Source organism: Natrix helvetica (assembly GCF_964273705.1).
Source record: "Natrix helvetica genome assembly, chromosome: 6".
NCBI lineage: Eukaryota > Metazoa > Chordata > Lepidosauria > Squamata > Natricidae > Natrix > Natrix helvetica.
The window spans coordinates 78,203,679-78,229,738 of NC_138553.1; the positions used below are offsets into that span (position 1 = coordinate 78,203,679).

Sequence of the window (26,060 nt, forward strand, 5' to 3'; positions counted from 1 at the left end):
AAGTAACCTTTTATTTAATTTACAGCGAATTCCTCTCCAGCAAAGTCCCAGCCCACAGTCTTTCAAGATAGTTGACAATTACCAACCTTTATCAGGCTTGGAGAGTGGCCAACTTGCCTCCAGAAGTTGTGAATGCTCCAACACTGGAAGTTTTTAAGAAGAGATTGGATAACCATTTGTCTGAAGTGGTGTAGGATTTCCTTCCTAAGCAGGGGGTTGGACTAGAAGACCTCCAAGGTCCCTTCTAACTCTGTTATTCTAAATGTAGTAGAGCAGCAAAAATCACACACAGACACACAAACTCACACACCCAAACATTCCTGAAGGCTGCTGAAGCAAAACATGTTTTAGGCTTGCATTCTGCTCCGTTTTGAACAGATGTAAATGGGAGAAAAGGGACGTGGAGGCTCATTGGCTAAGACACTGAGTTTGTCAATCAGAAAGGTCGGCAGTTCGGCGGTTCGAATCCTTAGCACCATGTAACTGACTGAGCTCCTATTACTTGTCCCAGCTTCTACCCACCTAGCAGTTTGAAAGCATTTAAAAATGCAAGTAGAAAAATAGGAACCACCTTTGGTGGGAAGGTAACAGCTTTCCGTGCGCCTTCGACATTTAGTCATGCCAGCCACATGACCACAGAGAAGTCTTCAGACAGTGCTAGCTCTTCGGCTTTGAAACAGAGATGAGCACTGCCCCCTAGAGTCAGGAACGACTAGCACATATGTGCGAGGGGAACATTTACCTTTATCTAAATGAGAGAACCCCACCAAATTCCAAAAGACTTCTAAATTAAAATGAGACGGCTATTTGCAAGAAGAAACTTTATTCTCTAGCACTGAAAACGTTACCTGGTCAGGTAAGCAGACATCTGAAAATGAATGACCAAGGATAGAGAGCACCAAATTTTATTTTATGTTTGTATCCTTCTTTTCGTATTTGTTCTGAAACAAACTGGAGATGCTACAATGGCCAGAGAGAAAAGCAGATGCCATTGTGGTGTTAGAGACCGACAACTTCAGGTCACACTGACTGGATCTGCTGTGTGTGTGTGTGTGGTTGTGGGGGTCTTCTTTTTCTCTTTTGTTTTGAGGAGGGGGTGTAAAGATTTTGTTTTAAAGCATGTTCAGCTTATTTTGGGAGAGTACATCACCCTTTCTTACGTCCTACCTCAAAATAATGAAACTCCACCCTTCCGCTTTGGCAATTCCACCGAGTGTCACAACTGAATACAGAGAGTCCTCGACTTACAACAGCCCATTTGGGGTCCAAAGTTACCATGGCACTGAAAAGAAGTGACTCATGATCGTTTTTCACACTTACGACCGTTGCAGCATTCCCCACCCCACCCCGCGGTCGTCCGATCAAAATTCAGGTGCTTGGCCACCGACTCGTATTTATGACGGTGGCAATATCCCGGGGTCAGGTGATCCCTTCTGGCGACCGTCTGGCAAGCAGTGTCCATGGGGGAATCCAGATTCACTTAAACGACCATGTTACTAATTGAACACAGGGCAGAGATTCGCTTAACAACGGCGGCAAGAAAGGTCGTCAAATGGGGCACCGAAAGAACGTCTTAGCAACAGAAATTCTGGGCTCAATTGTGGTCTTAAGTTGAGGACTACCTGTAGGAGGTTAAAGAGGAGGCCGTTTCCTAAGACAAACTTAGGAATTGATAGTATCCCAAAGGCAGTATCTGAGGTGGGTTCGTACCGGTTCGGCCTGCCACATCCCCAAAACGGTTTTTTTACAGGGCCGCCATCTTGATTTTCAGTTCTGCGCATGCACAGAACAATTGCAATTGCACAAATTTAGTTTTCCCCCTTTTTTTAACGTTTTGCGCATGCTCAGACCTATTTTTGTGCAAATGTGCACGCGCGCACCGAACTGGCACTATTGCCGGGAGTAACCCACCCCTGGGCTGCTTATTAAAAAAAAGAGCCACGAAAGCTTGAGGAAAACATAATACAAGTACATGAATATTATTTGCACAAGGGGTTTGTTTTTTTAAAAAACGAAACGAAAAAATAAATGGTGAAACTAAGAAGATGATGCCAGTTTTCTCAATTTGATTGCCCCCCTTAAATGTGTCGGGATACAAGTCAACACAATACCACGGGCCTGTAAAAGTGATATGTATACAATCCTTTATAAAGGGAGATTGTAGCTACTCCTTGGATGGTCTTGGCAGGGCGAGAGAGATGAGCAAATTCCAGAGAACGTCCGGGCGGCGAGGGTTTTGCTAGCGATAAAGCTCACCCCTCCGAATGTTGTCAAAGTCCGGAACTGCACTTTGGGTCAAATCCAGAACCGCACTTCTTCCTCTTTTGTGGTTTCGAAGACGGCCGCCCGTTAGCGCATCCTATAGTCATTAGATATGGAGGCTTCGCAAAGCTGCCCTTTAAAATCCAACTCCACCGTGAAGTCCAGGTCCCGCTGCAAAGAACATAGAGATCGTCAGATGCTATGAACGAGAGAAGGCCTGCGGTTAACACTGCACATGGGGTAGATCCTCGACTTAGGACACTTCGCTTAGTGACTGTTCGGTTACGAGTTATGACGGCATTGAAAAAAAATTAACTTACCGTATTTTGGGGGCCATGAGAAGCTCCAAAGAATAACCTAGCTTTTGGGGACGAAAACAAGGGGGGGAAATCTGCCTCTGCCTCCTAGCAATTTGCCTCCTTGCAGCAAAGAGCAAATAGCTTGGTCAGCTTCACCACAGCCTGATTTAGCATGAGTAGCTGATTGGCAGTTGGATATGCCGCCCAGAATACCTCCAAACGGCTGTTCCAGGCTGTGAGGATTACCGCTGCCCATCAGCACCGGGCTGCCCATTGTTGCTGCCACCTATCGCCACCTCTGCACGCCCCATTTTCATCCTCCACGCATCCCATTTTCAGCTCACTCCAGGCGGCAGTGGCAGGCGGCGGTGATCCCTGCAGCCTGGAACAGCTGATAGGCGGTATTCCGGGAGGCAGATCCAACTGCCAATCAGCTGCTCATGCTAAATCAAGCTATGGTGAAGCTGACCAGGCTGTTTGCTGCTTGCTGCAAGAAGGCAAAATGCTGGGAGGCATAGGCTGAAGGGTGGGGGCCAGTAGGTGGGCGGGCGGAGCTTTGGCTACATTCTCTGTATAAGACATTTCCACCCACTTTTTGGGGGGAGGGAGTGCATCTTATACTTCAAAAAATACGGTACCTCAAAATAAGTTCCTTTTTTTCCAGTGCTGTTGTAACTCATAATTGAATATTTTAAGGTATGGGATCTCTTTTATCGGTGGTTAAATAAGAGAAACAGAAGTTAGGACTTCTAATACTGCAAGAGAAAGATTCATTTTATTATTAGGGTTGATTACTGTAACTTATTAATGTTGATTTATTCTGGTTAGTATTAATTAATATGTATTAATATTATGATGGGAAAAACACTGTTATTGTGAGATTACTATTAGAGGACACTATTATTATTATTATTATTACTGTGATGAATATTACTCAAAATAATTGTAACCAGCCATACACTGCTTATACGGATTTTGAACAGGTTGCTCTTTCTATTTGTATTAATTTTTTTTAAAGTAACTTACGACCATTTTTCACACTTAGGAGCGTCACAGCCTATTCAGGGTCAAATTCAGACGCTTGGCAACTGACTCATACTTACGATGGAGGCATGCAGTGACGCCCATGAGGAAGCCAGATTCGCTTAACAATCGTGTTGCTAACTTAACAGCTGCAGGGATTCACTTGAGAAACGCAGCAAGAAAAGTTGTCAAAATGGGGCAAAGCTCCCTTAACAGGTGTCTCACTTAGCCACATAAGTTCTGGATTCTGTTGTGGTCGTAAGTCGAGGACTACCTGTAATCTCTGAGAATCATCAGATGCTGAACGTCTCTCATACTACTAAAATGACCAGTTGTGGCCTCAGTTGTCATTAGCCGAGGAGTACCTGTGTATTGGTCAATTGTGGGGAAAAAGAAGGTCTGACAACGTGATCAAAAAAATTTGGGAATGCCGAAATAGACTCACAAAAGAGCTAAAAGACAAAGATGAATCCAAATACTACTCAGTATGGGACTTGTGGTATAATTGGCTAGCTCAGGGGTCGGCAACCTTAAACACTCAAAGAGACATTTGGACCCGTTTCCCACAGAACACCGGGAGCCACAAAGGTCCTAACCGGAAGCCCCCTGTTCAATTCTGGAGCTGACCGGAAGTTCAGTTCCCCCACCATAGAGTCTCCCCCTTGCGCGGCGTCCTTTTTCCTCTACCTGTCCTAGCCGAAAGCCCTATCAATTGTGGAGACGACCGGAAAACCCTCCCCTTGCCATAGAGTCTTCTCCTGGCGCACTGTGTTGCTCTCCCCCCTCCTCCCGGAAGCTCCTCTCAAAATTGTGGCGCCGACCGGTGACGGAGCCGCAGCAGAGGGAGGAAAGAGCCACATGCGGCTCCAGAGCCTCAGTTTGCTGACCCCTGGACTAGAGGAAAGAGGAAAAAAATATAGGAAAGTCATAAAGGGAAGAAAAAAGATCAAGAAATTTACAAAACAAATACAAAAGCCACAAGATTCATAAGAGGGGAAATATAGGACTGATTGTAGATAAAAACAGTATGAAAAAAGGAAATATAAGAGAATCAAATGTATACAAAAGATGTAATGTATGGAATCAGTGGGAAAAAAGATATGTAAAAATGTATATAGATATATATGGGATATATATGTATAGATAAGAGAAACACAATGGATATGTAAAAGATGTAGAAGTGTTGCAAAGAAGATATAAATGAATGAATGAGTGAGTGAGTGAGTGAGTAAGTAAGTAAAGGAAGGAGGTCTGAAATGTTTTGAGAAGCATTTTTCAACCTCCTGGCTGGGTAAGGATTCTGGAAGTTGAAGTCCACATATCTTAAAATCGTCAAAGCCTGAGAAATGCTGGTTTTGAGCATCAAAATATTAAATCACTTAGCAATATCTAGCACACCGTTTAGATCAAGAGTGGGGAATGATGGCCCTTTTAATGACTTGTGGATTTCAATTCCCAGAATTCCACGCTGGCTCGGGAATTCTGGGAGTGGAAGTCCACAAGTCACGAAGATGTCGAGACTCTAGAAAAAGTGCGCGCGCACAGAACCGGCAGTAATGCCAGCAGCAACCCACCCCTCCCACCTGTGGCCTTACTCCCAAGTCGACCCCTGTTCTTTAGCTCTTCCCTTCGTCTGGCAACTCTGCGCGTGCGCACACTGGGAGCAGGCTCCAGCTGTTCGTCTGCCTCACTGATGTCTGATTCTGAAGGCAGCTGATAACTTTCAGATGGCCGTGGCCCCCTCTCTGCCTCCGACACAGAGCCCTCATCAGAGCCTTCCCCAGACTCCAGGACTGGCCCATGTTCCTCCCCCAACCTCCTCACTGTCCGAATCCACTGCCAGGCGGACCACCACAAGCAGGGGGTTGGAGATGGCCTTCAAGGTCCCTTCCAACTCTGTTAATCTGTAAGGGGGGGCATACTTCCCCACACCGCTGATTTAGATCAACGGTGGACCTGCTTTGGATCCAGGCAGGGCAATGCTTTGCATTTTATTGCTCAATTGAGCACTGAATTTTGCAAAAGTTTCACAGAGTTCGCCATCAATAAATCTATCCATCTGGCTGGCAATCTTAACTGGGGCTTATTTTTTGGGGGTAGGGCTTATATTAAAACATCCTGAAAAATTATGCTAGGACTTATTTTCCAGTTAGGTCTTATTTTCGGGGGAACAGTGTGTGTGTGTGTGTGTGTGTGTGTGTGTGTGTGTGTGTGTACACATACCAACCTAACTTACCTCGTTTTTTTCATTTGGTTTCATGGAAATGGTGCCATAAATTTCTTCCCCTCTTCGGACAGTTAGATAATCTTCCAGGTAAAAGACAGTTTGCTTCCAGTGAGTGTAAGCCGCGTCTGGAGCTACAAAAAGAAGAAAAAGGTATATTTGGTTCCTTTTAGGAACAGTCTTTGTTTACCTGCAGATTACCTGAGAAGACAGTTCTGCCAAGCGGCGCTGAGATATAGGATAAAGTCCAGCGATTTTCCTTCCCCAGAATATGTGCAAAGACTTCGCAATCGCAAGGTTTTTACAGCCAGTTGCTCTGATCTGGATTTTACTCACGCTCTGTTTATAATCGGTTTGTCTGCCTATAAATCGTGAGTTCTGATATCAAAGTTTTTGGAATCCTTGCTTTATTCATATTGATCTGTTTCTGCAAACTAAAGAGCAAAGAAACAGTTCAGGATGTACAGGTAATCCTTCACTTACGACCACAATTGAGCCCGGAATTTATGTTGTTAAGTGTTCTGACCTAGGGTTCCTGATACAGTAAAAAGCACGTGCTTAGTCCCCCAAACCCTCTTTTTATTTCAAAGGCTGTGAATTATGTTCATTCACAGCCCATAATGAGTCACAGATAGTTTGTAAAGAGTCCAACAGAAGTCTGCCAAAGTCTTTCAGGATAAGGCTGATAAGCAGCCGCCTTAATCTCTCTTGAAACGCTGCCAAAGACCTAATTGCCAATTAGCTTTGCAAGGCCACATGGAGCACAGAGTCAAAACGGAGCTTCAGAGTTTAAACCGACCAAAACGAACAAAGTTGCTTCCTACAAAGGCACGTGTGCTTTTGCTCCTCCTTTATGTCCTATGGGAGGGCCAATCATCTCCAAGCCTTACTCTTGAGTCGCCCCTTTTGTCTTAACTGTTCTTGCCTTCTGGCAGCTCTGGGAACAGGCTCCCCCTGTTCCTCTGCCTCACTTATGTTCGACTCTGGAGGCTCTGAAGGCAGCACATAACTCCCAGATGGCCTTGGTCCCATCTCTCCCTTTGACACAGAGCCCTCATCAGAGCCTTCCCCAGCCTCCAGGACTGGCCCATCTTCCACCCCAACCCTCCTCACTCTCCGACTCTGCTGCCAGCTCCACAGGCCACCGGCGGACCACAACACTAAGTGAGAAATTTGTAAAGTGAGGTTTTGCCCCATTTTACAACTTTGCTTGACACTTTTGTCCAGGGATTCACTGCAGTCATTACATTATCAACACAGTCAGCAAGTGAATCTTTCTTCCCCATTAACGTGGCTTGTCGGAAGGTCGCAAATGGGGATCAGGTGACCTTGGAATACTGCGACGTTAAATAAATGTGAATCCGTGGCCGAGCATCCGAATTTAATTCACGTGCAGCGGTCATAAGTGTGAAAAATAGTCTTGTCACTTTTTTCAGTGCCACTGGAAACTCTGAACTGTCACTAAACGAATGGTTGTTAAGTCGAGGATTGCCTGTATTTACGAATAAAGTTATGGAATTAAAAATCTTGATTTCTTACTTGCTTTATTGTCATCGTACGTACGTACACAGTATACACATACAGGTGAACCTCGAAAAATTAGAATGTCGTGCAAAAGTTCCTTTATTTCAGTAATGCCACCACTGGAGCACATGTGCACACACATTGGAGACCAAAAGGTGAAGAGAAAGACCTAGAGAGCTACCCTGTCCTGAGCTGCAGATCTAGTGAAAGTCCAGGGCAGTGGAAGCAGAGGAGAAGACACTCTAAGAATGAAAATGAATAAATAAAGCTTCCTGCACCACTGCCTGAGTGGAGTTATGTGCTGGCATTTGGGGCCGAATTGTTATAATTACTTTCATGGGAGCCTTCCTTCCCCCAGAGAGCACCCAGGGCAGTAAAAGTGAAAAAGGTGGTAGTTTAAAATAATAATACCACGTAAAGCACGTTTTCCACATGAGTAAAGCCATCGCTTTTAGGTTTCAATTGCAAAGCATCATTTTATTCCAGCGTTGTGATGCCAGATCAGAGCCAGCAGCCCTGCGTTGTTCCCAAAGCAACCGACAATACCGCTTTATAGCTCCCCATGAAATCTGCAATAATTCAATGCCAACTGCAGGGCAAGGCTGAAACTAAGGGGCATCAGAGCACATTTAATCGCCGGAGAACTGAACATTTAGGTTACAAGAAATGAATTAAAGTATGGTGGGGCGAACCATCACGCCTACAAGGAAGGAAGGAAGGGAAGAAGGAGAGAAAGAAAGAAAGAAAGAAAGAGAGAGAGAAAGAAAGAAAGAGGAAGGAAGGAAGGAAGGAAGGAAGGAAGGAAGGAAGGAAGGAAGGAAGGAAGGAAGGGAGGAGGCAGGGAGGAAGAAAGAGAGAGAAAGAAATAGGGAGGAAGCGAGAGAGAAAGAAAGAGAGAGAGAGAAAGAGGGTGGAAGAAAGAAAGAAAGAGAGAAAGAAAGAAAAGAAAGAGGAAGGAAGGAGGGAGGGAGGAAGAAAGAAAAAAGAAAGAGGAAGGAAGGAAGGAAGGAAGGAAGGAAGGAAGGAAGGAAGGAAGAGAAGAAAGAGGAAGGAAGGAGGGAGGGAGGAAGAAAGAAAAAAGAAAGAGAGGAAGGAAGGAAGGAAGGAAGGAAGGAAGGAAGGAAGGAAGGAAGGAAGGAAGGAAGAAAGAAAGAAAGAATAACTTACCTGTAGAAAACCCAATTTTCTTATGGCACTTTGTAAATTCTATATTAAAATAGGTGACCAAGGCATGGATGTAATCGTTGCGTTGAATCTGGAGGCAAAACGCAGAGGTGAAGGCCAGGTCTTCCGTCTTTACGATGTAAAGGTCAACATCCTGCATTGACGGGGAGATGAAAAAGAGTTTAATTAAGTATTACAGATTTCTTGGTCTGCAATATTTAAAACAGGCCTTAGGAGAACAGCACAGCCCAATCAGAAGATGCTTAAGTCTCAAAACATGTTTAAGAACAGGAGCTACTGAATAAAGTGGTACCTCGGGACTCATCTTTAATTGGTTCCGGGAGACACAATGAATACCAAAAAAGCTGAGTACCAAACAAACTTTTCCCATAAGGAATGGAGTGGGATGAATGCGATGGGGTGAAGTAGAGTGGGATGGGATGGGATGGATGGATGGGTTGGAGCGGAGTGGAGTGGAGCAGTGCAGAACGGAATGGAACAGAATAGAAGGAGGAGATTGGAATGGAATGGGTTTGAATAGAATGGGAGGGGAGGGGAGGGGATCGAATAGAATGGGATGAGATGGAATAGGATAGGATAGGATAGGATAGGATAGGATAGAATAGAATAGAATAGAATAGAATAGAATAGAATAGAATAGAATAGAATAGAATAGAATAGAAATTAGGGGTCAATTGTGATCATAAATCGAGGACTACCTGTAATAGAAATAATATATCTTAGGCTCAACCCCGCTGCTTGCTTGGAGAGGTTTCTGAGACCCTCGAAGTCCTTCCTACTCAAATTCTGTAGCATAAGTTGCTGAATTGTTGAAGGAAAAATAGCTAGCAAATGGTAAAAGCTTTGCTATTTTGCCTTTGTTTTCATGGCATTTCTCTGACTGTGTGTGTGTGTGTGTAACAGATCGGGGGGAGAGGGAGAGACAGAGAGGGAGAGAGAGACAAACAGAAAGAAAGAGATTGAGAGAGAGAGACAGAGAGAGAAAGACGGAGAGACACAGAGAGACAGAGAAAGTGTCAGAGAGATTGAAAGACAGATTGAGAGAGAGAGAGATTGAGAGAGTTTGAGAGAAATTGAGAGAGAGAGAGACAGATTGAGAGAGACAGAAAGAGATAGAGATAGAGAGACGGAGAGACACAGAGAGACAGAGAATGAGACAGAGAGATTGAGAGAGATTGAGAGAGAAAGATTGAGAGAGGGAGAGGGAGAAAGAGAGAGAGTTAGCTGCATTCATACAGCGAAATGCCCCACACAAAGAAAAACGTGGAAAATTACATTTAAAAGTTGTAATCTTTAGGCTTTCAAAACGCATTTAACTAACAACCTTTTAGCTTCTCAACAGATTTTGCTGTGTTTCTGTCTCAACAGGCTACGGATATAAAATAGAACATTCTACCCTTGATTGAAATTCTACTTGAGTTTTACTACGGGGAATAACCGAAATAATCTGACACGAAACTCTCGTTCATTCAAAACCGATCCATCCTTTATTGGAATTCCTTTTCTTTTTTTCATGGTAGGGATTTTTTTATTTCATTTTTTGCAACCCAGCATATCGTGTTTCCTTAGTGCTGCCAACACTCAGCTGCAGTTCTCACCTCCTCTTTTTTCCCCCTTTCACTGCTTGCAAATTTCTGCTCCTTAAACAATTTGTTAACTTGGCCTGGATTTCTTGGAAGTGGGACTAAAATTGGAACACAGCAGCCTCTAAACAGCAGACGCACCAAAGCCAGCTCTCATAATCCAGAAAGGATCTATGGGCTCAAACGGAGCAAAAATTTCAAGAAAAAGTGCTGGGTTTTCTTTTTCTCTTCATATTCAGATACAATTCTTTGTACACAAGAACTGCAATGCCCATTTTGGCACAAGGAGCTATGGACTGCCAGAAGCTGCCATCCAGAAGCCTTTAGCTCTGTGATGTTTTTGGTTCCCCAAAATCATTAGGGAGCATATATCTTTTTATTATAAGGCCTTGGGAAGGCCACACTTGGAATCCTGCATTCAGTTTTGGTCGCCACAATATTAAAAAGGATGTGGAGACTCTAGAAAGAGTGCAGAGAAGAGCAACCAAGATGATCAGGGGACTGGAGACTAAAACATATAAACAGTTGCAGGAATTGGGTATGTCTAGTTTGATGAAAAGAAGGACTAGGGGAGACATGGCAGCAGTGTTCCAATATTTCAGGGGTTGCCACAAAGAAGAGGGAGTCAAGCTATTCTCCAAAGCACCTGAGGTTAGAACAAGAAGCAATGGGTGGAAACTAATCAAGGAGAGAAGCAACTTAGAACTGAGGAGGAATTTCCTGACAGTTAGAACAATTAATCAGTGGAACAACTTGCCTCCAGAAGTTGTGGAAGTTGCTCCATCTCTGAAGCGGTATAGGGTCCCTTCCAGCTCTATTCTGATGAATAGAACAGAGTAGAGTAGAGTAGAGTAGAGTAGAGTAGAGTAGAATAGAATAGAATAGAAATGGAATAAATAACAGAGTAGAGTAGAACAGAATAGAATAGAATAAATAACAGAGTAGAGTAGAATAAATAACAGTAGAGTAGAGTAGAGTAGAGTAGAGTAAGTAGAATAGAATAGAATAGAATAGAATAGAATAGGAATAAATAACAGAGTGGAGTGGAGTGGAATGAAGTGGAATAGAGTAGAGTAGAGTAGAGTAGAGTAGAGTAGAGTAGAGTAGAGTAGAGTAGAGTAGAGTAGAATAGAATAGATAACAGAGTAGAATAGGATAGGATAGGATAGGATAGGATAGGATAGGATAGGATAGGATAGGATAGGATAGGATAGGATAGGATAGAATAGAACAGAACAGAACAGAACAGAACAGAACAGAATAGAATAGAAATGGAATAAATAACAGAGTGGAGTGGAGTGGAGTGGAGTGGAGTGGAGTGGAATGGAGTAGAATGGAAGAGAAGAGAAGAGAAGAGAAGAGAAGAGAAGAGAAGAGAAGAGAAGAGATAACAGAGTAGAGTAGAGTAGAGTAGAGTAGAGTAGAGTAGAGTAGAGTAGAAATGGAGGAAGAAACTCAGCTCCCCCTCACCTTTGTCAATGAGCCATTAAGGCCTGAGCCAGTCTACTCTACACAACAAAGGTAGGATTAACCTTCTACCGATCTCACCACATGGCGCTTGGGAAGAAGCAATGCTTCACCAAACATGGACTCAAAACACAGTCTACAGAGTTGCCCCTGCATGGCCCCATGGGAGTCTGACAACCAATCAGAATACAAGCTCAAGTGATCCTGTCCACCCTGAAAACCATCTTTCCAAGCGGCCTCCGTGTTTCCAGTGTCTTTGTCCCCACTTGGAACTGAACCCAGAAGGGCATTTCCTCCAACACATAGTAGAAGCTAATAGCAAAGGTGAGATGGATAGAATAAAACAGTCCTACAACATGATTAGATCTCCTTAAGCTTAAGACAGGACTGTGGGAATCAAATGTTCTGCAGAGAGATGGCACCGGGGGGACGGGACGGGATGGGGGGGGGGGACTGTGTGTCTAGTTGTTTTGGCAAGCCATGCCTCATAGCAGTGTCCCAAAGGGAGAAGATGAAACCGTTTCTGTCCAGGATGTGAGAGGTCTGTAGATATTTTCTCAGCCCTTTTTCTGACCCGTGCAAGTATACAGGTCCTCAATGGAAGGTAAGCTGGTTGCAATTTATTTTCCTGCAGTCCTAACTATCTGTTGAAGTCTGTGTTTGGTTGCTGAGCCAAACCTGACAGTTATAGAAACTGAGAGACAGAAGAAAACCAACACGTACAATTTAGCAGCAGCATGCAAAGACAAATGAAAGAGCGGTGCAGTGGCCTAGAGGTGGAGCTCTCGCCTCCCGATCCGGAGGCTGTGAGTTCAATCCTAGATAGAGGCAGATATTTCTCTCTCTCTGGGCACAATGAAAATATATCTGCTGAACAAAACTCTGCATTGGCGACAGGGAAGGGCATCCGGCCATTAAACGCTAGCTCCATTCAGTTGCCCAGATTCTACCCCACAAGGGATTATAGGGGTCATTAAATGATGATGATGATGATGCAAAAAAAAAGGAGTTAAAAAAAAAAAGCCTTGCCGAAGGACCTTGTTTTAAGGTTTTATATTTTGAAAAGCACCAAACCTTTATTAAACAAGCATTGGTCACCACTTGCTTTGGGTCAACGATGTCCACCAAAGGCTCCTTCATGGCCACATCTCGGATGCAGGTCATGTCGAAACCATAGACGTTCTCCCACCCTGTCAAAGCAAAGTGGGAAATTGAAGGGCGCGTTTTTCTCATTGGCGTAAGTCAGCGCCTGCAGCAGCCTTTCTCAGCCTTAACAACTTTCAAGCGGGTGGACTTCGTCTCCCAGAATTCCCCAGCCAGCAAAGAATCCTGGGAGATGAAGTCCATGGATGTATATGCATAGATTTAAAAGCATCCAAGGTTGAGAAACACTGTCCGTGGGTAAATTAAGAGTCACCTGATTTCAATTAGTAACAATAATAATTTTGTTTTGATTTTGTCTCTGCCTTTATTATTTTTACAAGTAACTCAGGTGTGTGTGTGAAAATATCCATCACATTTTTCTGCTGTGTATTTTCCCCATAACAACAACCCTGTGAGGTGGACTGAGAGAGAGGGACTGGCCCAAAGTTTACTCAACTGTTCTTACGTTGTTTCAAGGTTGAGGCGGGATTAGAACTCCCAGTCTCCTGGCGATTGGCCCAAAGTCACTCAGCTGACTTTCAAGGCTAAGGCGGGATTAGAACTCCCAGGGTCCTGGTGATTGGCCCAAAGTCACCCAATTGGCTTTTATAGCTAAGGCGGGATTAGAACTCCCAGTCTCCTGGCGATTGGTCCAAAGTCACTCAGCTGACTTTCATGGATAAAACGGGATTAGAACTCCCAGGGTCCTGGTGATTGCCCCAAAGTCACCCAATTGGCTTTTATAGCTAAGGTGGGATTATAACTCCCAGTCTCCTAGCAATTGGCCCAAAGTCACTCAGCTGACTTTCAAGGCTAAAGCGGGATTAGAACTCCCAGTCTCCTGGCGATTGGCCCAAAGTCACTCAGCTGACTTTCAAGGCTAAGGCGGGATTAGAACTCCCAGGGTCCTGGTGATTGGCCCAAAGTCACCCAATTGGCTTTTATAGCTAAAGCGGGATTAGAACTCCCAGTCTCCTAGCAATTGGCCCAAAGTCACTCAGCTGACTTTCAAGGCTAAGGCGGGATTAGAACTCCCAGGGTCCTGGTGATTGGCCCAAAGTCACCCAATTGGCTTTTATAGCTAAAGCGGGATTAGAACTCCCAGTCTCCTAGCAATTGGCCCAAAGTCACTCAGCTGACTTTCATGGATAAAACGGGATTAGAACTCCCAGGGTCCTGGTGATTGGCCCAAAGTCACCCAATTGGCTTTTATAGCTAAGGCGGGATTAGAACTCCCAGTCTCCTAGCAATTGGCCCAAAGTCACTCAGCTGACTTTCAAGGCTAAAGCGGGATTAGAACTCCCAGTCTCCTGGCGATTGGCCCAAAGTCACTCAGCTGACTTTCAAGGCTAAGGCGGGATTAGAACTCCCAGGGTCCTGGTGATTGGCCCAAAGTCACCCAATTGGCTTTTATAGCTAAAGCGGGATTAGAACTCCCAGTCTCCTGGCAATTGGCCCAAAGTCACTCATCTGACTTTCATAGCTAAGGCGGGATTAGAACTCACAGCCTCCTGCTTTCTAGTGCCATAACCACTAGATCAAACACTTTTTTTAAAAAAAATGCTGCAGACAGGTCTGTGTTTTGCTTAACATTTTATACTGCCTCGCGTGCTATAACAGGTCCTAATTTTGCCATTCATTGAGACTTTTGTTGTATGCAGCTACAAGCAAATATACTGGTTAAAACTTACGGACAAACAAAACCAGTGCATTGCCTGGCAAATTGTGTAATTTGCACAATAATTGTTTTACAAGAAATAGCTGCTAAGGCTGTTTTTTTCCCTTGGAAATGACCAATGGCTGCTTAAGGAAAATGACCTGCCTTCAAAATATTGGCAGTGCTGAATAAGCTCTCATTTCTAAATCTTTCTGCCCAAATTAACATTTTAAGCTTTAGCGCGTGGTCAGAAAACTGAAGGAAAAAGTACAGGTAGTCCTCAACTTATGACCCCAATTATACCCTAACGTTTAGGTTGCTGAGTGAGAAATTTGTTAGGTGATTTGACTCCATTTTACAACTTTTCTCACCACATTTGTTAAGTGGATCAATGCAGCTTTAACAGATTTTAACAGATTAACAGAGTTGGCAGGGACCTTGTAGGTCATCTAGTCCAACCCCACCACCCACCCAAGCAGGAGACCCTACACCATTTCTGACAAATGGCAGTCCAGTCCCTTCTTGAAATCTTCCAATGAAGAAGTTTCCACAACTTCTGAAGGCAACTTCTCTTTCCATGGGTTGATTGCTCTCAGTTCTTAAATTAGTAACACAATTATTAAGCAAATCAGGCTTCCCTGTTGACTTTTATTTTCAGAAGGTCACAAAAGGGACCACTGCAACCGTCATAAATGTGAGCCAGTTGCCAAGCGCCTGAATTTTGATCACGTGGCCATAGGGATGCTGGAACGGTCGTCATAAGTGTGAAAAACATTCCCAAGTCACTTTTTTTCGGTGCCTGCATAACTTTGCACAGTCACTAAATGAACTGTCCTAAGTCAAGGATTACCTGTAGCATCTGGCGTTCAGATGAAATCCATCCCCCATCACCCAACGCAGGCAGTCCTCAAGTTACGACCATAATTGAGCCAGGCAATTTAGGGCCATAAGTCACAGCAGCCATATCCCATGTGACTGAGCAGATTTTACGAGTGCGTGAGGACGATACGTTAAGTGAAAGTTAGATGATCATTAAAGTATCCTTAAATATGGCCGCACAACCAACAGGACTTAGAAACCAGGTTGTAAATACTTTTTTGCGGGGTCTGTCCTAACTTCGGACAGCCGCTAAGCCTCCCCCGTCGTAAGTCGAGAACTGCCGGTGGCAAGTTGGCTAAAAACCACCAGCCAAGCGGGTGAATTGTGAAGCCATGTAAGTTGTCTGCGGACTCACAATGGATTTTGAAATCCTTGTATTGTCGGTCTTCGATAGCCACCATGTACAAAGCCGCTCGGTCTGGAAACATTAGCCCTCCGGGTTTCTGTTGACGAATTGTGTGGAAATGGATGTCTTAATCTATTCACCTGACAAAAACATCACATTTCTTTGAAGGCGGATACAAAACCACAACAGACAACAGCCAGACAAACATCCCTTCCTCTTTCATGTCACTTCGCACACTTTTGGAAAGGGTTTTGGAAAGATGACATCCGGGGCAGTGGTGGGTTTCAAATTTTTCTTACTACCTATTCTGTGGGCGTGGCCTATTCTGTGGGCGTGGCTTGGTGGTCATGTGACCGGGTGGGAGTGGCCAACTTGTAAAGTGTGGTGAAACTCACTTAACAACGCTCTTGGTTAGCTACCAAAATTTTGGGCTCAATTGTGATCATAAGTTCTCTTTCTTTTTATTTCTTTCTTTCTTTCTTCCTTCTTTCTTTCTCATGTCTCTCTCTTCCTCTTTCTCTTTCCTTTCTTTTTCTTTCTTTCTTTCTTTCTTTCTTTCTTTCTTGTGTCTCTCTCCCTCTTTCTTTCCTTTCTTCCTTCCTTTCTTTTTCTTTCTTTCTTTCTTTCTTATGTCTCTCTCCCTCTTTCTTTCCTTTCTTCCTTCCTTTTCTTTTTCTTCCCTTTCTTTCTTTCTTTCTTTCTTTCTTGTCTCTCTCTCTCTCCAACTTTCTTTCCTTCCTTCCTCTTCCTCTCTTTTTTCTTTTTTCTTTTTCTTCCTTCCATCTTTCTTTCTTTCTTTCTTTCTTTCTTTCTTGTGTCTCTCCTGCTTTCTTTCTTCCTTCCTTTCTTTCTCTTTCCTTCTTTCTCTTTCTCCTTCTTTCTTTCTCTCTTTCTCTCTTTGTCTCTCTCTCTTTTCTCTCTCTCTCTCCCTCCCTCCCTTCCTTCCTCTTTCTCTCTCTCTTACTCTTTCTCTTTCTTTCTCTCTCTCCCCCCATCTCTTACACACACATCCCTTCCAGTTGGCAAAAATTTCTGTTTTGCCAGCTGGAAGGCTGGCAAAGAAGCTTCACTATCCATTTAAAACTAACCCCATCACCCTACGCACATTTAACTGGAGTGAGTGGGGTAGGGGTGATTTTCATGGGGGCAGAAGGGGAACTTGGCACCAAAGGCTTCACTGCCAAGACACCCCTGTCTTCCGGGGGCCATCTTGGGCCTGGAGTTGGTAGACCAACGTTCTTTGGTCTAGGGCAGAGGTGAGGAACGATGACTCCTGCCTCCCTTCATGACTTGTGGACTTCAACTCCCAGAATTCCCAAGCTGCTATGAGATTCTGGGAGTTTGGGATTACAGATTAACAGAGTTGGAAGGGACCTTGTAGGTCATCTAGTCCAACCCCTTACCCAAGCAGGAGACCCTACACCATTTCTGACAAATGGCAGTCCAGTCTCTTCTTGAAAGCTTCTACTGATGAAGCTCCCACAATTTCTGAAGGCAACTTCTGTTCCATGGGTTGATTGCTCTCACTGTCAGAAAATGTCTCCTTATTTCCAGGTTGAATCTCTCTCCTTGGTCAGTTTCCATCCATTATTCCTTGTCTGGCCCTCAGGTGCTTTGGAAAACAGCTTGACCCCCTCCTCTTTGAAATCCACGTCATAAAAGGGCCATATTGCCCACCTTGGATCTAAATGGTGCGTTAGATATAGCTAAGTGATTAATGCTTTAAGGCCCAAAACCAGCATTTCTCAACCTTGGCGATTTTAAGATGCCTGGACTTCAATTCCCAGAATTCCCAAGCCACCATGGAATTCTGGGAGTTGAAGCCCACAAGTCATAAAAGGGCCATAATTCCCCACCCTCATTCTATAGCAGTGTTTCTCAAACTTGGCGACTTTAAGTCCTGTGGACTTCAACTCCCAGAATTCCCCAGCCAGCTATGCTGGCTGGGGGATTCTGGGAGTTGAAGTCCACAGGACTTAAAGTCGCCAAGTTTGAGAAACACTGTTCTATAGGGCCATTGAAATGGAAGAGAGCACAAATGGGAAATTAAACCAAATTAGAAATTAGATCCTGACTGGAGAAAGACAGTGAAAATCACCCCATCTCTGTCACATTAGAGTTCCAGAGAACAAGACGATCTTCCTGTGAAGCAGTTTCTACTTTGGAAAAAATAATTCCACTCTCCTCCCCCACCCCACCCCACCCAAAAAACCACCCCAAGAATATAATAATATGGAGTTTCCCAACCATGGTAACTTGAAGACATGTGGACTTCAATTCCCAGAATTCCCCAGCCAGCATGGAATTCTGGGAGTTGAAGTCCACCCGTCTTCAAGTTGACAAGATAGGCAAACCCTGATCTAGAAGCTTTACATGATGGGAGAAACAATTTTACCAGAAGTGAGGCCCAACTAGCATGTCCCCCGCACTTCCCAAAAATAAAATGAAAATATGTGAAGCTGGTCTTAAGGGTCTCTGGTTTTGCTTAACTTTTAAGATCCTGACCAGATCGATGCCAGATATTTTCCCCGCTAGCTTTAAAAAAACACACAATTAAAAACTGGACCAGAAAAGTACGATGGGCAGTGAATAAAGGACATTTTGGAAGCGTGAATAGCCCTCGGGGTGGCTAATTGACGCCATTCTTAGTGAATAAAGTTTCTCAAGTAAGCCTGAATTAAAATTTTAACATTTGGAGAGGGCAAGATTTTGACAGCTTCATATGTTTGTTTGTTTGTCTCAAGTTTGGAGAGGTTGGGAAGGATAGGTCTCAGTTTTTAGTTTTCATTTGAATGTGATTTAACTGGGTTTCCAAAAAAAGAGAGAGAGAATAATTGTAGCTCAGAACTAAACTGCAGGGAGCTCTTTGGTGATCTCCGAGCTTCGTTGTTTTCTTGCAGACATTCCATTACCCAACTAGGTAACATCATCAGTGCTGGTAAAGTGGGGTTTGTGGAATGGAGGAGGAGGACAAGGAGAAGGAGGAGGACTGTGAAGGATCTTGTTGCTCTCTGAGCTGGCTTGTTTTCTTGCAGACATCTCATGACCCAACTGGGTAATATCATTAATGCTAGAAGGGAGTAGGATTTGCAGAGAGGAGGAGGAGGAGGGGGAAAGGAGGAGGAGGAAGAGGACTGTGGGGTCCTTGGTGCTCTCTGAGCTTGCTTGTTTTCTTGCAGACGTTTCATTACCCAACTAGGTAACGTCATCAGTGCTAGAACCATTGCATTGTAACCAATATACTTTACACATGATACATCGTATAGTGATGATTATGGAAAGGTGATATACACATCAATTTTAACAGGCACAACAAAGTAGTAAATATCCTTGGTGTTAATATTTTAATTGCCACTGAAATCAGGTGACACCTGTCACTCCGGAACCAACCTTTAAAGGACCTTCTAAGAAGCTAATACGGTAGAAGATACCAAACGCCTACCAGCCACTTGTCCCGAGCAAAGATGACTGTGTTAAGCATGGACTCATAGAAAAGGGAGTAGCCCATCCATTCACTGATTATGATATCAACTTTGTCCACAGGCAAGTCAATTTCTTCCACTTTGCCCTTAAATATTGTGATGACTGGAAACAGAATCAAAACAACATGAAGTTACTGGACTGAAGCTGATACTCAAAAGGGGGCCAGTGAGCAGCTGAATTTGAACCTGCATCTTCTTCCCATAGAGAAGACCACCTGCATTATCATATAATAATATAATATCATATGAGATTAAGGTTATAATAATGTGTATCATTACATAACAATATAATCTTGTATAATATTAACACCGTATTATAGTAATACAATTGCATTATTACATTATAATATAATTTTACAATACTATATAAAATTAATATTAGTAATACAATTGCATTATTATGTAATAATATACTATAATACTATATAATATTAATATTATAGTAATATGTATTATATAATAATATAATCTTACAACATTATATAATAATATTACAGTAATAACCGTGTTATTACATAATAATATAATCATATAATATTAATGTTACTTAATATTAATATTATAGTAAAGTATTATATAATAATATAATCTTACAGTACTATATAATAATAATATTACAGTAATATAATTGTATTATTACATTAGAATATAATCATATAATATTAATATTACAGTAATATAACCGTGTTATTACATAATAATATAACCTTAAATAATACTAATACCGGGTTATATAATTTTAGTAATATAATTGTATTATTACATTAGAATATAGTTTTACAAGATTATATAATATTAATATAGCAATCTAATTGTATTATTATACAATGGTATCATTGTCTAATATTGTATAATTTTAATATTATAATACAATTGCATTATTATATCATTATATAATATTATATAATAACATAATTTTTAGAATAAATAATTTAAAAAGACATTTTTGTTTGACTTTTTGTTTGTTTGTTTCTTACTGGTTTTAAATCTGGATCTGTCTCTCAAGGAGGAGCTAGAACCCCTACTCATGCAGGTAATCCTTGATTTCGGCTGTGATTCTCTTAACAACTACCTTGGAAGTCCTGGTTCCCATTGTAGTCGTAAGTCAAGGACTAACAGTAGTTACATGAATATACGGTTCTTATTTTAAACCTTTTCTCTCTGGGAACACTGAGATTATTATCTGCTGAACAAAACTCCGCGCTGGTGACAGGAAGGGCATCTGGCCATGAAAACACTCTTGTTAGCTCCATTCAGACTCCAGCCTGTGAGGGATTTGGGGGTCATTAAATGGTGATGATTTTAAACCTTTTCCAATTTCCTATAAACTAACCCCCAGCAGAAATAAGAAACTCCCTGGATTACCCTTCATAAGATGAGTGTAAGGTGGCGGTTTTCCACCTTATTTCATTCTCCATCTTTTAGTAAGATAAAACCTTTTGGGGTTTTTTTTGCAATAAAACAATACATTTGGAGGTTTATCTCCCTTATTAACAGGAGTGAAGCAACGGGAGTGGGCCAGGGAAGAAAAATCACCCTGTTTCCCCGAAAATAAGACCTCCCCGGATAATAAGCCCAATCGGGCTTTTGAGCGCATGCACTAAAATAAACCCTGCCTTGAAAATAAGCCCTCCCTGAAAATATTGCAACCCAGCAGCCGCCATGAGGTGACCACGCTCGCCGCCTCCTGCACCTCAAAAATAATAGGACGTCCCCAAAAATAAGGCCATGCGCTTATTTCGGGGGCTCAGAAGAAAATAAGACCCTGTCTTATTAATTTGTGTCACTGTTTCCATGGGATTCATTTCTCTTTTTTTATTAGATGGAGAATTTTTAAGCAACAGGACACGATTTTAATGGTAACGATTATCAACAGGGGGGGCTGGGGGGGGAAAGGTATCCTTTCAAGGTGATACAGAAGGTTTTAGTGGATTAAATCATGCTGGCAGCAATTTACGCTTTGATGGCAAACTTCTGACAGAGCTCACCATAACCAGTTTTGAATTGTTCAGGAGATAATAGGCTATTAAAAAAAATATGGCACAGCCTTTTCAGGAAATGGCACCAATGGAAATAGCATCTAAGTGGATTTTAATAAGCTCAGACACCCAATGGGGAGGATCAAGGAAAGAAGAGAGAGAGAGAGAGAGAAAAGGGGGGGGGGTTGTGATGGGTGAGATATCTTTTTTTTTAAAAAAAAAAAGACCTTTGAGAAGCACAATGGAAATAAGAGGGGGAAAAATAATGAGGAAAAAAAAGAGTTGAAAAGCAGCAAAAATGGCATACGCAGCTATACAAAACGTTTAGGGAGAATCTATCTATCATCTATCTCTCTCTCTATCTATCTATCTATCATCTATCTATCTATCTATCTATCATCTATCTATCTATCTATCTATCATCTCTCTCTCTCTCTCTATCTATCTATCTATCTATCTATCATCTATCTCTCTCTCTATCTATCTATCATCTCTCTATCTCTCTATCTATCTATCTATCTATCTATCATCTATCTATCTATCTATCTATCGATCATCTATCTATCTATCTATCTATCTATCTATCTATCTATACACACACACACACACACACACATACATATACATACATACATACATACATACATACATACATACATACATACATATATACATACATACATACCAGTGGTGGGCTCTGGATCCTGTTCCAACCAACTGGTACGTAATGGTACCCGGTGCTCCGGGCAGGCTCCGGTATGCCCGTACAGGGGCATACCTCCTGCAAACCACCACTGATACGTATATACATATCAGAGGTGTGTTGCTCCTGGTTCCGTCCGCATTGGGCGAACCGGTAGTAGCAGCGGCGGCAGGAGGTTCCCCCACCCGCCCGGATGCTTCTCCGGTTCAGGCGGGGGTTACTACCTAACCAAACAAATACTGTGGAGGCAAGACACTCCTAACATCCTTCGGGGTGTGTGTTCTGTGTGTGTTCTGTTATGATACATCCTGTCGTGCCTTCAAATGGCTTTTACTGTACTGCCATAAAATGGCTTCTACTGTACAGCGCAGTGGAGTTGTCGTGGTAACGGCTTCACAGTACTCCACGAGGGGGCTCCCCCTCGGTAAGGTGGAAAATCCAACATTAGGAATTACGTTTGGTCTGGACATTTTCCCCCTATAAATAAATATCCGGGGAACGCCAGGTTATCGGCTATTATTTTTTTTAAAAGGGCATACTGTATGTATGAAATGGAAACGTGACCAGGTTGGCAAGGAAAATGTGCAGAGAGGTAGCCCAGAACTGTAGAAATGGTGCCAGGAAGGAGAAACGCAGAAGATACTGAGGTTAGCAAAGGAAGCTGAGTATTTTTTTAAAAAAATAGACTTATTTAGATATGTTCAAAATAAAGGGAAAAGCAAAGAGTCAGTGTATTGGCTGCTTGGTGAAGAAGGAAGATTGTTAAGTTAACCAAACCAAGTAGTTAAAGAGCTACTCAACTTCTATTGGGTTCACTCTTTTCCAACAAAACCTGTGTGCTCCACTAGGAAACCAAACAGCAGGATGGAGAGAGAGGATCTGAGCTTTAACATTGACAGAAGCACAAGGCGGGGAAAACCTCTTTCGTCTGATTATGTTTAAAGCGCCACGGAATCACATGAAAGTCATCCAAGGCGGCTGAAGGAAGCAGCTGATAGTTGGGACGAATTGTTGTGTACTATCTTGGCAAAATCCTCAAGTGGGGCGGTGGCCTAGAGGTGGAGCTCTCGCCTCACAATCAAGAGGCTGTGAGTTCAATCCTAGGTAGAGGTAGGTATTTCTCTCTCTGGGCACGGTGAGAATACATCTGAGAAAAAAAACTCTGCATTGGCAACAGGAAGGGCATCCAGCCAGTAAACTCCATTCAAGGGCTCATGGAGTCATTCAAAGAAGAAGATGATGATCTGGGAGAAATCCTGCTGAAGTGAAATGCCAGATCTGCAAAGAACTGGTTGGAGTAGACATCAGTTACCCATGGCTTAGATCTAAGAGATGTTTAAGAAGATGTTGGATAGCCATCTGTCTGAAATGTTATAGGGTTTCCTGCCTAGGCAGGGGGTTGGACTAGAAGACCTCCAAGGTCCCTTCCAACTCTACTATTGTATTGTATTGTAGCTATCTCTTCTTGACCACTGCAATAGGCTCCACATGGGACTACTCTTGAAAGTCTCTGAAAGCACTTGTCTGCTGAACAGTGCAGGGTGGAAGCATTTCAACATGCCAAATTGGAACAATTGCTAGTTGATTGCTAGGCACAATTTAAGGCAGGGGTCCCCAATTCCCAGTCCATGGACTGGCACTGGGCCACGGCATGCCAGAGACTGGGGCGCACAAACAATCAAAGCTCCATCCGCGAGATACAGGCAGCATGGGAAACCATACTCCCTGCGATCCACGGAGAAACTTCTCTCCATGGAACCGAAAATGCCCTCCAACACAGCCCTGTGTTTCTGCCCCCCCCCCCCCACTTTCATATACGTACAGTATAGGTGGTACCTTGCTCAATAGAAGTAACTGTGAGAGGGATCTTGGAGTCCTAGTGGACAACCATTTAAATAGGAGCCAGCTGTGTGCAGCAGCTGCCAAAAAAGCCAACACAGTTCTAGGCTTCATAAACAGCGGGATAGAATCAAGATCACGTGAAGGGTTAATACCACTTTATCATCCCTTGGTAAGGCCACACTTGGAATACTGCATCCGGTTTTGGTCGCCACAATGTAAAAAAGATGTGGAGACTCTAGAAAGAGTTTAGAGAAGAGCAACAAAGATGATTAGGGGACTGGAGACTAAAACATATGAAGAACGGTTGCAGGAATTGGGTATGTCAAGTTTGATGAAAAGAAGGACTAGGAGTGACATGATAGCAGTCTTCCAATATCTCAGGGGTTGCCACAAAGAAGAGGGAGTCAAGCTATTCTCCAAAGCACCTGAGGGCAGAATAAGAAGCAATGGGTGGAAAGCAAGGAGAGATGCAACCTGAAACTAGGAAGAAATTTCCTGACAATTAGAACAATTAATCAGTGGAACAACTTGCCTCCAGAAGTTGTGAATGCTCCAACACGGGAAGTTTTTAAGAAGGTGTTGGATAACCATTTGTCTGAAGTGGTGTAGGGTTTCCTGCCTAAGCAAGGGGTTGGACTAGAAGACCTCCAAGGTCCCTTCCAACCTCTTTTCTTCTCTTCTCTTCTATTCTAACACTGGAAGTTTTTAAGAAGGTGTTGGATAGCTATTTATCCGAAGTGGTGTGGGGTTTCCTGCCTAAGCAGGGGGTTGGACTAGAAGACCTCCAAGGTCCCTTCCAACTTCGTTATTCTATTCTATTTCTGAGAGGTTGCATTGTCCCACACTTCTGGGTGGTTAGAAAAATCTGTAAACGCACCTCTTATTCACAACATTTTTAGTTATCTGTGCAAATCTCAATGTTAATTGTGTAGGGCGTTAAAAAAGAAAGAAAAGCTTTCTATCCTGTTATTGCTTTAAATGTTTTGCTAACTGCTCCCAATATTCATCAAAGGGGGGAAAAAAGGGCTAATACAAATAAATACATGAACACGTAACCTTCACTTATTTTTATAATCAATTAGCTTTCTTAAAAGATGGGCTGTGGTCAGCATAACTCACAGCCCTCCTGTGGTGTTATTCTGTATTTTTTAGGGACAGCATGGAAGACATATTGGAGAAATTAGAATCATCAGGAAAACTAAACTCCCAACGTAAGGTCATAGCAGTTCTGCATCACATTTACAAGAGGTGTGTGTACCAGAAGCTTCAGTCCTATAACTGAAGAGTCTTTAATCTATTACAGAATCACGGGGTGTAAAAATGAGGATCAACCTAATTAAACTGAAGGAATTTATTTGTTTGTTTTCAAATAATTAGCCCTGACAAGCTGGCATAGGTTCAGACCAGGGGTAGCATTCTGCCCAGGGGTAGGTACCGGCTGCTGCTACTGCCGACTCTCTCTGGGACGCATGTGCAGTGCTAAAAAAAATGTTTCTGTGCATGCGCAGAAGCAAAAAAAACAAGATGGCGCTACCGAGAGAACCAGTTCGGGGGGGTGGCAGGCCGAGTTGCTACCTGCTCGGCTGAACTGGTCCGTACCGGTAGGAACCCACCTCCTGATTCCTCCGGTTCGGACTGGTTCATCCAAATGGATAGTAGAAATTGTGTGGGGGCACGCCCACTGCCCACCTGCATCGGCTCTATGCCATCCCATTTGGGCACATTTTTTAGCCAAAGCGCATCGCGAAAGGCTGAGCACATGCACGGATGGGGCACATGGGTGAGTGTAGTGAGAGAGCGCATGCATGCGCTCACATTTGCGAACCGGTAGGGAAGGTGAGTGAATATCACCCCTGGTTCAGACAAATTCTCAACTCATGCCTCAAAATCAGGTAGAGTGTGGTGAAACCGGTAGCTAATAAGCAATTAAAGAACAGGAAAGCTATGGAGTAAATTATATATCTCGACTTCAGCAAAGCATTTGAAAAAAGTCCGCCATTACATGCTGATTAACAAGGGAGTTAAGCCTGATCTGGGTGGGTATGTAACTGACTTGAAAACCGTCCTCAAAGAATTCTCAGCGGGGGCTTCCTCATCAGCCTGAAGGAAGACAGGTTGATATGGAAGGAAGACAGTGGAACAAGAGTTAGTTCTGTGCCCTCAGTTCTTCAGTGCTTTCATAAATGATTTATCGTATTTTTCAGAGTATAAGATGCACCGGAGTATAAGACACACCAAGATTTTGAAGAGGCAATTTTTTTAAAAAAAAACAAGTTTTTGCACTCTGCAGACTTCCCCAAAATGGCCCGTTTTTCACGCAAACAGTCCCTGGTTGTTGTTGTTTTTCAAAAAAAAAAAAGGGTATGAATAGCTTTTAGGAGGCTTATAGAGTGCTCCTGGGGGCTGGGGGGGGCAAAATAGGAGGCTTGTAGAATGCTCCTGGGGGGTGCAAACGGGCCTGC

At 43.1% G+C, this 26,060-nt stretch overlaps 1 protein-coding gene across 2 annotated transcripts in view; it reads right to left on the reverse strand.

Annotated features, from left to right (window-relative positions):
• Positions 1 to 835: 835 nt before the first annotated feature.
• The window catches only part of PRMT8 (protein arginine methyltransferase 8), a 56,329-nt gene continuing 31,104 nt past the window's right edge, over positions 836 to 26,060 (reverse strand). The window contains exons 5-10 of one of the 2 annotated variants that reach the window (XM_081958011.1): positions 19,035 to 19,177; positions 15,602 to 15,689; positions 12,642 to 12,757; positions 8,500 to 8,650; positions 5,821 to 5,942; positions 836 to 2,433 (exon numbers count right to left, since the gene is read on the reverse strand). In XM_081958011.1, the coding sequence (XP_081814137.1) occupies positions 2,350 to 2,433; positions 5,821 to 5,942; positions 8,500 to 8,650; positions 12,642 to 12,757; positions 15,602 to 15,689; positions 19,035 to 19,177 (704 nt within the window). In that variant the 3' untranslated portion in view covers positions 836 to 2,349. Of the gene's footprint in view, positions 2,462 to 5,820; positions 5,943 to 8,499; positions 8,651 to 12,641; positions 12,758 to 15,601; positions 15,690 to 19,034; positions 19,178 to 26,060 lie in introns of both variants that reach the window. The other variant, XM_081958012.1, reaches the window with a different exon arrangement.